The sequence below is a fragment of the Pseudochaenichthys georgianus genome, chromosome 20, assembly GCF_902827115.2.
Source record: "Pseudochaenichthys georgianus chromosome 20, fPseGeo1.2, whole genome shotgun sequence".
NCBI classification, from domain to species: Eukaryota; Metazoa; Chordata; class Actinopteri; order Perciformes; family Channichthyidae; genus Pseudochaenichthys; species Pseudochaenichthys georgianus.
In genome coordinates this window covers 18305136-18318899 of record NC_047522.1, presented here as the reverse complement: position 1 = coordinate 18318899, position 13764 = coordinate 18305136, and the positions used below count along the sequence as shown (strand labels likewise).

General features: G+C 39.7%; 1 protein-coding gene across 1 annotated transcript; it reads right to left on the bottom strand.

Annotated features, from left to right (window-relative positions):
- Positions 1 to 278: 278 nt before the first annotated feature.
- Positions 279 to 10293, bottom strand: chrnd (cholinergic receptor, nicotinic, delta (muscle)). Its single transcript, XM_034108753.2, has 12 exons — positions 10173 to 10293; positions 8185 to 8330; positions 7564 to 7608; positions 7349 to 7458; positions 5219 to 5374; positions 4602 to 4720; positions 3940 to 4140; positions 3106 to 3217; positions 2659 to 2773; positions 1865 to 2075; positions 1116 to 1234; positions 279 to 505 (listed from the first exon to the last, which is right to left on the bottom strand). The coding sequence occupies exons 1-12, from the start codon at positions 10228 to 10230 to the stop codon at positions 320 to 322; spliced, it is 1578 nt and encodes a 525-aa protein (XP_033964644.1). The 5' UTR covers positions 10231 to 10293; the 3' UTR covers positions 279 to 319.
- Positions 10294 to 13764: the final 3471 nt, after the last annotated feature.

Sequence of the window (13764 nt, the reverse complement as noted above, 5' to 3'; positions counted from 1 at the left end):
GTTGTAGCCTCCATCTTTTCCTACATTATGGCTGAAAAATACTAATCTCTTATTTTCTCTTGAAACTGTAAAACCACATTTTAAACCGGACTATAAAACATGCCGTACTTCATTAAACAGTTAAGCCCCATGCCCACGGTAACGTTGGCAAAACGCAACATCTTGCAAGAAACAGCGTCTGAGGGCTTCTTAACATTTAACAAAGACAAAAATAATATTAAAGGATTTTAGTGAACATTTTTATTGAAATCACACAAACAAAATGATTGAAATAGTAATATACTAATTAAGTTATTCACTCCATATTTAAGTCACACAGCTAGGCAGGCAGGCGAGGGTTTGTTTCATTGTAGTTGTAGGGGTCTCCCTGGAAGGGCAGGGGGGGTGGGACGTTGTAGACGCCCATGAGGAAGATGATGATGGTGCCGATGGTCATCACCGGGGTAACCAAGAAGAGACACAGACGGTCCACCGTTCGGGCGACACCGCTCCAGTTATCCTTCTCCTGAGGGGAGAAGGGGGAGAGTCAGGGGGTGGGTTCATATACAAGTGGAGAGAGAGGGGGAGATAGGGAGCGTCAGGTGCTGGGTCTACATACAAGTAGAGAGAGATGTGGGGGGGGAAAGATAAAGAGAGAAAATCACAAGCTGGATTTATATATAGCCTAAAGGAGAGCTGGGAGACCAAGAGAGAGACAGAAGAAGGGAGAGAGAGGGGAGAGGGAGGAAGGTACAGGGGTAACCAAGAAGAGACACAGACGGTCCACCGTTCGGGCGACACCGCTCCAGTTATCCTTCTCCCCTCAGGAGAAGGATAACTGGAGCGGTGTCGCCCGAACGGTGGTGCAGAAGACAGAGGGAGTCTGAGAAAATAAAAGGGGGAGAGTAGGGGGAAAAGAGAGAGTGGGAGAAATGGAGAGAAGGAGGGAGGGAACGGAACAAAAGAAAGTTGGAGAGTAACTGAGGAAAGGGAGAGAGATGGAGAGAAAAGGAAAGAGGGGGCTAGGAGACAGAAAAAAAGAAAAGAGGGAGAGATAAAAAAAGAGGCGGAGGGAGGGTTAGAAGGAGACGGAGCAAGAAAGAGGGAATATGAGTTTTTCGTCCCCACCGTCTCACCTCGTTGAAGTCGTTTTTGTTCCTCATTTGTTTGATGATGTAGTTCGCTCCGTCCACCGCCGGCTTGATCTCCGCATACAGCTGATCCGTCACCCCATCATCAGCCTGAGGCTTCACAACTACACACACACACACACACACACACACACACACACACACACACACACACACACACACACAGGGATTAATAAAGGGGTGAGAACGTAGCATCCTTTGGTTAACCATGGGGTGAACTTAGAGAGTACATATTGCACACATTATAGTGCTTTTCAAAGTGTACAAATCTTTTTTTATATTTCACAATTTATGTATTTCAGTCTTTTAAAACAGCTTAAGGTGGCAGTTGTTATTAAGATATGTCAGAGCTTAAATACACTACATATCTATACAAGTTGAAATACATTTTTTGTTTCATCTGTTCCATTTGATATCTGTTTACTATATTTTATCTGGTTTTAAACAATGTTTAAGACTGATGAAACTAATGTAGTTAGGGTTAAAATAGTTTTAGGCATTGGGTTAGTGTCAGGTGTTTTAAGCTTGTAAATGCGTCTGTATAATACATGAATATTTATAAAATGTTTGCTCTTTTTTATTCTCAATTCTTAAGAAGCATCCTGATCAAGACAGTTGATCGGAGTTCCCTCTTTAAATATCTCAATTCTGTATAATAATTGTTTTTTCAACTGTTGAAAAAAAAATGAGTAAAATATTCCACCGTTGAAATTCATTGACACTTTTGCCGGTACCTGATGAGTGTGTGGCGCGGGTTATCAGTCCGTGCCTCACTGACTGTTTCTCGAACATCAGCTCGCTGCGAGACTTCACACTGTAGTACTCGTCCGCCGAGGCGATGTAGCCCACAGAGCTGGTTCGCCGTGGCAACGCTCCATCCCAGTATGGCTCCGCCGCCGTCTGGTGGGACATGTGAAGGATGCGAGGCAGTCGCTCGAGGAACATCTGCAGGAAAAAAAGAGCAACATTTTAAAGCCAAGGTAATGTGTATACTGTAGAGGGGTGCAGGAATGAGTCCTAAACCCGGGAATGAGTTAGAATTTTAGCATTTTAGCACTCCATCATTTTTTAGCATTTTGGTTTAGAAGACTGAAATAAGTTCTGTGGTTAACACAAGCTGTTGAGATTTTAATGTTTTGTTCAACAAAAAAGTAAGTCAGTAAAAACCAAGCTGGTAAATTGAAAAGCGCTGGTTGCTAACAAGTTAGCTTTTTCATATTTGGAGTTTATCCTGCTGAACAAAACAAGTAAGTATCATAAACATAGGCTTGCCATTTTCTACAATAATCCAAAATGAAATATAAAGATCCCAGTGCCTTTTGTCGGGAGAACCAGGGTGATGCTGAAAAATACATCATTACTGCATCACTCGTGTGTGTGTGTGTGTGTGTGTGTGTGTGTGTGTGTGTGTGTGTGTGTGTGTGTGTGTGTGTGTGTGTGTGTGTGTGTGTGTGTGTGTGTGTGTGTGTGTGTGTGTGTGTGTGTGTGTGTGTGTGTGTGTGTGTGTGTGTGTGTGTGTGTGTGTTACCTTCTTGGTCCAATCAGACATGACGTGTGTGCTCGGGGTCCTGAAGTGCAGGTTGAGGACGACCACACAGTTCAACACCACCACCGTCACCAACACCATGATGAACATCAAGTATCTGACACACACACACAAAGATAAGTATGAGGGGCAGTTTGGGTTACAAATAATTATCATAAACTAGGTAGGGGATCATTTTTAGAGGAAAAAACTGATGATTAAAGTCACAAGTTTGCAAAAGAAAAACTTGAATCTTTAGTTTAAACTCATACATATGCAATAAGAAAAACATGGAGACAATGCTTAGAAATCGAATTTCTGACATTTAAAATCACAAATAGATGTGAAAACTCTGAATGTATTTTTGTTGCAGGAACTACATTGTTGAAATTGAATTAAAATAAAATAAAGATAATTTCAAAAAAGAAAAGAAAAGTTAGTGTTGCTTACTTGACAATAAGTGGAACAGACATAGAAGTCTCTGGCAGCCTTTGAGAGATCAGCAGCAGGAAGACAGACTGAGCCAGCAGCACGGAGATAGACAAGGTCATCTTCTCACCACCTACACACACACACACACACACACACACACACACACACACACACACACACACACACACACACACACACACACACACACACACACACACACACACACACACACACACACACACACACACACACACACACACACACACACACACACACACACACACACACACACACACACACACACACACACACACACACACACACACACACACACACACACACACACACACACAGTCAGTTCCTCAGAATCCAACAAACTTCTCCATCTACTTTCCAATAATCTCCATATAAAGCTAGAACTTCCTGCAGGAGGTGATAAAAAAAGCAATTTAAAAGCAGTGAATGTAAACTTACTGTTGAATCTATGCCAATATGAAGTGTTATTTTATTGTGGGGGTTGACTGCTTAGAAAAGCTCTGTATAATTAGATGTATTATTATTGTTATTACTGAATGTCAAGAGGAAGGTGTAAGAGTGAAGCCAGGGGATGATGATGTTAATACCTCAATCAATACAAATGTACATTACAGCATTTGAATTGATTAATAAACAATATAGATTTCTACATTCTTAAAAGATCAGAACCTAGAAATAACAAAAAAGAAGAATATGTATCTCAATATAAAACTTGCTGCCAAGTGAAAAAAAAAGCATTTTGTATGCATGTTCCGATTAAAGGTTTTAATTCAACAGTGAGTTTGATTCATTTAAACGTAGTATAATATGACTGACTGTCAGCCGGCAGGTAGTAGACCAGGGATGCGAGGAAGGAGATGAGCACGCAGGGGATGATGATGTTGACGATGTAGAATAGCGGCTTGCGTTTGATGATCAGGTAGAAGGTGATGTCCTGGTGCTTGTTGCTCTCCATGGGGATGTGTTCGTACGTGTTTTTCTTGGCCGGGAGGTGCTGAATCACCCACTCGCCGTTCTCTGTCCAAAAACAGCAAAAAGCATAGAGGACGTGAAGCAGACATTGAATAAGGTTCACACGATAGAGACTGGAAGTGGGATATTTTTCAAACCTGAGGGTGGCTTTGTGAACAAAAACGTTTTTTTAATATCATTTACATCAGTAGATACCAAACATATTTTAAATGAACATCAGGATCTCTTGCACATAATTAACAACATTCAAATCAATTGAAAAAGAGAGAGGATATTGTGCTATTTCATCATTTTCAGTTGTTCAATAACAACTTGTGTTTTTTTTTAAATATTCGTTTCTTTTATTATTCAAACCACTATTATCACTATTCATTTATTTTTTTACTACAGTGCAAACCAAACGTCAGATATACTTACAAATGAAATATACAAAAGATATTTAGGTGAAATCTCTCGCTGGTTTATTATTTATTAAATGATGAGAGACAGATGTGAAGGACACTCACCTGTAAAGCTGGCAGGGTCGATGATGATCCACTCCACCAACCATAAGAGAGTTTTTCCGTCGGCGGACCACTCTTCCTTAAGATTCATCTTGATCTCTTTGGCATTGTAGGTCAGAGAGCTGCAAAGCAACATGGGTAATGACAGTGTAAGATACAATGTGATAAGCAATAGCCTAACGAAAACATGTATTCGATGTATCGACTAAAAGAAAGACACAAAGCATTTGCGATGCACAAATGTCTGGTCAACATGTTATTATGTGTGATGTCTTGGTTTAAACATATTAGTTAAGAGATCCTCAGTATCTTGGGGTAAGATTATGATTTGAGGTTTAGAGGCTGAGCTTTCTGAGATAGTTTGGTGAATGTGTGCACCTTTAGAATCAAACAATGAGATAAATCCTGATGTTCACTTATTTAGAAAGTTCAAAACTTATTGTCTAGTCTAGACAATATTCTGAAAATCAGATAACCTGATCTTAAACAGTTTTTCCTTAATTCTTTCCTTAACAAATGCAGATCAAACTTGCAAAAGCGACATTTGCGACAAGTCGTCTCGATATACCAGGATTCCTGTAAAGCTGTTACCGTGACACTGTGTGGTTTAAGTGTCTTACACAAATTTGAGCGTGCAGTTCTGCCAGTCGAAGGGGAAGTAGTTGACGTTGATGGAGCAGGAGGAGCGGAAGATGGCGGGCGGTAACCAGTAGCAGACACCATTGGAATACACCACCACGTTACTGTAGTACGCCACCTCGAACTGGGCGTCGTTACTGGAGGAGAAAGAAAAATCAAAACGAGGTTGGCTGAATGTAATGTATGGAAATTGAACAATTTGTAGTTAAACTCAACGTCCATTAAGTAGCTATTCTGGAGGTTTCAGTCATATCGTGGAGTTTACATAGACACAGGGTTGGCGTCATGGGGGGTCATTCGCGGGCCATGCCCCCCCAAATGAGTCACTGTGCCACCCCCAACGCAGGGTGGGCAAGCCTTGCCACTTTGCCATTTTTTTTTTTAATCATATAAGTGAAAACGTTTCCACTAAAGGTTTTTTGTGTGAAATACATCAGAAATAAATAATACAAATATAAAATACAGCCTGAGGTGTGCTCACTGCTGCTCTCTGATTGGTGTGTTGCTTGACCAATGACCCCAGACCTTTGTTTTGTTATCATTACGTGGCTGTGTGTTTAGATGAAAGCCCGGTAGCGATCTGTTCATCTGTTACACTGATTATACAGTAAAGCCATCGAAAATAATATGATATACAGTACAGTACAAGTAGCCTACCTCTGGGTCTCTGTGTTTAATTCAAGCTCGGCTCTGTGTGTGTGTGGCAAGAGCGCATTTTGTGAGTTTGCGAGCGGTAACTTGAAATGTTGTTGTTAGCATCTGGTTAGCTAGCTATGCTAACGGATATAAAGGGCTGTTTCTACACCAAGGTGGAGGACAGTCCTCTCCTGTCCGACTAAAAGGATCTTATAACGTCAGCTCAGTGAGGTAAGGACTCTCTGTGTTTAGATAGTTAACTTTAGTGTAGGTTAACTTATCTCAGTGGGTCTCAGACTGTTTGGTCACCATTTATGTAAACAAGTATTTGCGAGGAATAGGCTACCTTTATATGATCATATAGTTATTAAGAGAATAAATGAAACACAGTAACACAAGAATACAGTTTAAAAGGGGAGTGATTAGTAAAATATCCATAAAGAAAAAGTAAATCTGTGTACAGTTCTGTTTCATATGGATGCTGAGAGATGTAGGCTAACCATAGATCTCTTCATTTTGCTCTCAAAGTGCACCAGATTGATGCATTTAACTTCAATATTGTAAAAATAATCTTCCCGGGGGAGCATGCCCCCAGACCCTCCTAGAGGAGGTTAGGTCCACCCCCACCTAAAACATGTTCACATGGATAGGATACTAAATACATTTGCACACTTTTTATATGGTGGCCTATGTCCATATGTTTCTGTTTTGGTGGTCGTGCCACAACCGTGCATGTATGCACAAGTCATAGGTGCGCTATACAATAGCACTGCACTACACCCCTGCAATGTGTGTGAAATACACTTTACAGCATGTTTTTTTAAATTGAAGTTGCGTTGGTGTTTGTGTGTTGGTTGTTGACGGCAGTGTGTGCCCCCCCTTGGTAAATGATTCCCCCCCCCCATTTGATTTGTTCTAGAGCCGACCCTGCATAGACAGGAAGCTCTTTGAGTCCTGAGAAACTAAATTAAAATGTATACAAGTCAACGGCAACTCATTTGATATGTTCGAAAGCATGTATGAGTCCAGATGGTTATGTCTCATTAAAGCTCTGTCAAAACTATAGCATGTGGGCTCTCTTTTAGAAGTGCATCTAACATTTGACATTCAGCCAATTTTCAAGACAAAACCAGACTTTGCAACCTACAAAAGGGGTACATTTATGAAAACGAAAATAAATTGTTAATGAATAAAGTCATAATTTGCACCAAAAAAAAAAATCAGAAACCAAACCACTAATTAGAGACAGATCCATGATTTCATAATGACAGAAAATCCAGTTTTTCTAGGAAATGTACCTCTTTCATCCTAGAGAATAGTTTTGTTCTCATTAAACTACCACTTTAACACTAGAAATAACAACTTTTCTCTCGCAAATTAATTACCTTATAATCTCATTGAATTTATTTATTTTTATTCTTTTAAAATGTGTGATTATTTTCATTTATATTACAAAAAAAAGGGAAAAATCTCACTTGTTTTCCAGTACGATCTCCGGCAGCCACAACATTTTGGAAGGCAGACGCAGCTCCTTGATGTCGTCAAACTCCGTCTCATTCCATGCAAGGCGGAAGTCAACCCACGACTGTCAGCACACACACATCCATAGTTATTAGACCAAAAAACATCAGATAAAGTAGAGACAAAGATGCAGGGATTCAACATAAAGTGTCAGAATATCATTTCTTACATGATCTATCCATACGTTTGTCAGCAGAGTCTCGTCCACCTCTTTCTACAAATAGAAACATTTTATAATATTAGAACAGAACAAACTTTTCTTCGCTGACATTGTTCAAACTTCTACTCTGTTAAAGATAAACTGGAATATCAAAAACAAAATATATTTTTTCAAATAGGCTTCATAGTAACTATATTTGATAATATGAATTACGTTTTGGATAAGAAATGCGTGCTATCCCCAACTCCAGTTTTGTCTTTAAAATAATTATTTTTTAAAAGCGACCCAAATATATTCACTTTAATATGATAAACAAAGAAAATCTTGAAATATTCACACTAGAGGATGAAAACAGTATTTTTAAGCAATTTTGCATGGAATTTACAATTAATCGATTATAAAAATAGATGTCAAATATGTATTCTGTCTATTGATAATTCATTGGCAGCTTCAGTTCCAAATCCTTATGTGGGAGTGTCTATTGAGATTATGCCTTTATTGTTTGAGTTAAATAAACCTATAATGCACGCTCAAATCCAGCATGTGACCAAACAAACACACACACACACACACACACACACACACACACACACACACACACACACACACACACGCACACACGGTGTGTACCAGAGAGATGAGGTTGGAGAGTGTGAGGGCGAGGTAAACATTGACGACATCCTGCTGTCTCTTTACGGGTCGCAGCTCTTTGTTGTATCCTTGCTCTGTAATCAGGAAGTTGATCAGACGCTCCTCCTCGTTCCTGCACCAGCACTCTGACACACACACACACACACACACACACACACACACACACACACACACACTTTAACACTCATAATTCACATTAAAGTCATAAAAACACCAGTAACTACTAGAGTCATGAATCCAAAAAAATCCACCCTCATCTTTAGGAACATGCGATATTAGCAGCAAAATGTAGTTTAGGAAAATATAGGTTTTGTATTCAAATTAAAATACAAATAATGTTCTTGGATTAATATCAATGCTGCATCAATATGTAGGCTTCATTTTATTGTTTTTAACTCATTTATATACTGTGGCCTAGTTTAATCTTCAGGTCCTTTAGGTATCATTTTGTATTCAATTTTCTGACAATGAACTTTTGAAGATAATTATTCAGAAATGTGTTCATACATCTTCAGACTGTATTCACATGCTTCTTAGCATTTTACAAACCTAAATCCTTTATAAACTGTTAAATGCATCATATTCTGTAAATATGTTTGGCTTTGTGCTAGGAGAAACACTTATCTTTACAAAGTGTCTCACAGCCCTGTTTTCAGCTTTGTGACAATGCATTTTCCAGCTGATCTTTTTGTAAACTATATTTAGCTTAAGAAGAACAAGAACAAGAAGTAAAGGAGCGGAAGTATAACGCTGTGTAAGAGAGAAATATTCAAGGACATTGAATGTGTTCTTGATTAAATGTTCTTAGTTACATTCCACCTCTAGAAAACAAACAGGGTCGTGTGTGAATACTTTCACGCTGGTCATATTTCGTGATGGCAGCTGCTCTGTGTTCAGAATACTACACTGCTGCTGTAACACCACCGAGTGTACACACTGCGAAAGCTGGCAGACACTTCCCCTCTTTACGCGGCCATGATAGTTTTTATTCTCACATATATATATATTGAATATTATGAAATGAAAGCCCAGTCAGGGTCCTCCTCTGATTTGATAACATAAAGGATCCTCACAGCTTCAATAAAGAAAACACCTGTCGTTTACATCAAGTCTTGCATTTATTTTTTACCTGTCTCTGAAAACAAATGATTATTAAAAATGTTGGTCAATCGGGTGATGAATAAATCTATATAATATCGTTTTTTTTAATGTATTTTAAAGGTTCCTTAAGCTACATTTACATAATACAAATCAATAGAGATCGAACTGGTATATCTTCTCTGAGATTATAATGTCATTGAAAAAAAGGCTCTAGGGTTAAAATATAAAACATTCTTTCAGCTATAAATGGTGTATTTCAAACTCATACATTTACAAGAAATTTGTTTTACTTGAAAGATGTTTAACTCAACTATAAAAACAGTCTAAGAAAACTATCAAATATCTACCGTTGAGATGCTAAAACAAGTGAATTACTGGCATTTTTGCTTTTTTAAAATGACTTGAATCAAATTTTCTGATTTGTCGACGATTCATTTTGTTGATTGACTTATTTAATCAACTAATGACTCCTAAGGTGTTTATAATTTCCCTGAAAAGAGCTGAAATAACAACATTTTAGAGGAGAGTAAGTTTGTCCTGCGTTACAATGTATAAAGCAGTGTTTTCTTACCTTGAAAGCATTTAATAAAGGGGGGGGGGGAATGGTGTATGTATACATTTTAAAACATTTCAACTTTTTCTAACCATTGAGCAAATAACTAGGGGGGGGGGGGAATCGAAGAAAATGGTGGTTTAGCATAGAAATTAAATCAAATAAATATTTTCGACTGCGTATATGCTGCTTTAATACTACGATAGTCAGTATGGGCCTTCAAAAACTCACATCAATGACACTTTATCTCACTCAAACTTTGGATAAAAGCAGTTTTACTATAAAAAATGTGTGGGTGAAATGTCAAACTCACCAGCTGAGAGCAGAGCGAGGAGGAAGACGGAGATCAGAGCGGCAGGCTGGAGCTTCATGGCCGACTGCTGCAGAGAAGAAGCCCACAGAGATTTTACCCCCGAAACCCAGCCTGCAGAGTGACGGACAGGCAGCAGCTGAAGGAACACAGGGGAGAGAAAATAGAAAACAGGGGGGGGGGGGGAGAGAGAGAGAGAGACTGTACGGGAAACAGGGGGGAGGTCAGATATAGTTACAAAACAAAGAGCCGAGCTTCTGATCTACATTTTACTTTATTATTTGCCCCGTTTGTTTGTTTGTTTGTTTGTTCACCATGTAAAAGCGGCCTTGGGTCCCTTGAAAGGCGCTATACAAATGTAATCTATTATTATTATTATTACATTCAAGTTAATTTCCTACTATTTCCATAGGGATTTGTAGCCTGAATTATAAATCAATCATATAATTACTCTGATATAATATATCATTCATATTTGTTGTTACTTTACTTCTCAAACCTATTTATCTATATACAGAGCCTAACCTTTTATTTATTGGTTATTCTATATGTATCTAACTTTTTCTCATATGTAGCTTTTTTGCTCAGTGTTGTATAACTTTATATGGTTTTAAATTGTGTGTCGTTATATTTTTCATTTTGTCTTGTTTTTTACTGTTTCTAAACTGCTTTATAGTTGTATACTTTCATGTGACATTAGAGGAATATCAAATACTGTCAAAACAAACCTAAAAATAACATTAACTGAATGATATAGTTTTCTTGTTTTAAAAGTAAAAGTCCACAGGACAGTTTTGGTCTCGTTGTTTCTTTCCTTCGCTTTTTGCACACACAGAAACCTGTTGGAGACAGACTCAAGACAAAGTCAAAAGCATGCATGTTCGTACTCACCTCAGAATTTGTGGAACATTATTATTTACATTGTGGTCTTCTTTAAATTGTAACTTTAACATTACATTACATGTTAGACGTGTCTCAGGGACACAACGACATGCTGACTGCAGTGGGGTTTGAACCTGTGCTCCCCTGATCCGAACACCAACGCACTATTCCACTGCGCCACACGCCTCTTTAAAAGGGTAAACTGTTCACACACCTACCCAAACCCACCCAAATCCCTGAATGTGTCAGACAAATAAACTCTAATATGAACTTAAAGGGGACCTATCATGCAAAATGCACTTTTGTACGTCTTTTATACATGAATATGTGTCCCCGGTGTGTCAGGAAACTCACCAAGTGTCAGAAAACACAAACCTCTCTCTTCCTCCTTACCCAAATCTCTAAAAACGGGGCTGCAACGGATCTGATACAGACTGATACAGATTTGAAATATCTCTGACGTCAGAAACAAGGAGCTCCGCCTAAATGGGCAACTCTCCACCTATCAGGAGGAGACAGCCACGGCCATTGCCGTTCGAAAGCGCTGGAGACGATGTAGTACATATGCGAGGCCTGTAGGTGGCGCTGTAGTCTGCAACAAAAGCAGCGAAGAAGACTTCTCAGATTCAGCCCTTGCAAAAACAGGGCTAAAAAAGAGCAAATAGAGCGAAATGAGGGCCGAGGCATGGCTAAAATGCATGATCTGTTTGGTATTTTGAAAAAAAAACTTTGCTGACATGTTTTATATAGGTATGGCCCTACAATATATTATTCAAATATAGCATGATAGGTCTACTTTAATATACATTCTCAAATGTAAGAGTGCTCCAGTTTAAAAGTTATTAACTATTATTTGTCATCCTTACTGGAAAAATAAAGATAAAATAACATATGGGATTAAATCTGATATATTAAGGGGTAGGGGATACTGGGTGTTTCTCAATGTCAAGGAAGGATACTCCAGAGACACTATTTCAAGGATGCTACGTCATCGAGTCCCGCCGAAGGACTGTTCCAATTTCCAGGCTCTTTGGAATTCTACCGAGTCCGGCGTCCTTCGTAGCGAGAAATTTCGAGGCAACACATGTGTATCCTCCGCGGTCTTAAAATCCCCACAATGCTTTGCGCACGGACCAATTTCCCAAAATCTGTGGCAGAAACTTTAAAGCGGGGCCTGTCATATGACGCACACCTGCACACTTGCTCGCCTGTTCCACTCTTCATTTTCCGAATGCCAGGAAGGATTCTTGCCTAGCTTCTGAAGGAAGTGAGTCGGAAGACATGTCCTAACAAGGAAGCGTCCTCGACATTGAGAAACCAACAAGTCCTCCAACTCATACGACCAAATAGGTCGATTGTTTAAGCACCTTAGATTATGACCCATAGCCACGTTTTAAAGTGTAGCACCTCTAGTGGTTGTGTAAGAAACAACATGCTCCCGTTTATTCACAAATAACCCTCTCTGGAAAATCCTAAATTGTAGGATAGTTTGGCCATTAAAACGCTTTTTGATTAGATTTCTAGCGAGAAGTGTATATTGTACTTTTAGAATCCACGTCCAGTCGATATGTAGGATATATAGTTTGATAGATCTTACGAAAATGATTTGAGGTATGCGGCAGCCTCCATGTAAAGTTACGGGTTGAAAAAAGTATTTCCGGTCTCGACGTTTTCAAAATAAAACCAATGATCAAATGAACATTTCATATTCATTACTAAAGGTACAGCCGAATCATCACAGCGCACAAAACCTATTACCGCCGCAGATGGACCAAAAAAGGGAGCGTTTGTGTGACTAATGTAACTTCGTCACTGTGAACTGACGGCTTCGGGGCATTTTTATACAATTTATAGATGTAGTGTTTATTGTATTTTATTTTTGAAATATGTTCCCCTTTCCCCATGTCTGTTGCCGTTGATTTTGTGCACCTGGTGCCCTGTGTTGTCTCCTCCCCCCTCACCTTTGTCCTGTTGGGTTGATTGGGTTGTGCATTTAGGCTCTGGGGTTTTTCTGTTTGAGAGAGTGTGTGTGTGAGATCCTGGTGGTGGCTGGTGACTGTGTTCACGTGGGCAGCAGATTGATGCTGTGTCATGTTTATGACGTAATAAATGCCCACACCGGGTTGTATTTTGGACGTTCTGCCTCTGCCTCCTTGCTTGGTCTGGGCTGCTCAATTGTCAGCTTCACAATTGGTGTCAGAAGTGGGATTGACCAAGTGAGGAGGTGAAAATGATGGGGGGGAATAACTGCAAGTTTGAGGAACTAACGGAGATGATGATGTTAATCATGCAGTCTCAGACAGCCGGAGAGCAGCAGTTTTTACGGATACAACAACAGGTATCTGAGAGAGAAGAGGAACGGAGACTCCGGAGGCAAGACGGCAGGTTGGCTGAAGAGCTCGGCCGCATCAACGTCCGGTATGGGGACCAGGCCCAAAGAGGGGAAAAGGTGATGCAACAGATTCAAGAGTACTGTATGGAGCTCCGGGAGCAGGACCGTAGAAACCAACAGAAGGAGGAGGCGGAGCAGATCATGGAGCGTCAGCTGCTGGAGGAGCTGGAGAGACAGAGACAGGCAGAGCTCACAGCCCAGAAGGCCAGAAAGAAGGAGCTGATTAAAACCCTGGAGGAGAATAACCGCCAGATGAAGAGGGAACTTGAGCGAGTGGCCGCTGAGAAGCTGGAGAAGGTCAACAGGAACCTACAGCGTCAC

Coding starts and splice junctions, on each gene's coding strand:
- chrnd (XM_034108753.2), bottom strand. CDS start 10,230: ATGAAGCTCCAGCCTGCCGCTCTGATCTCCGTCTTCCTCCTCGCTCTG. Junction 4,721..5,218: donor AACTGCACGCTCAAATTTGT/GTAAGACACTTA, acceptor GTTGCTTTGCAG/CTCTCTGACCTACAATGCCA. Junction 3,218..3,939: donor CTACTACCTGCCGGCTGACA/GTCAGTCATATT, acceptor GTGTGTGTGTAG/GTGGTGAGAAGATGACCTTG.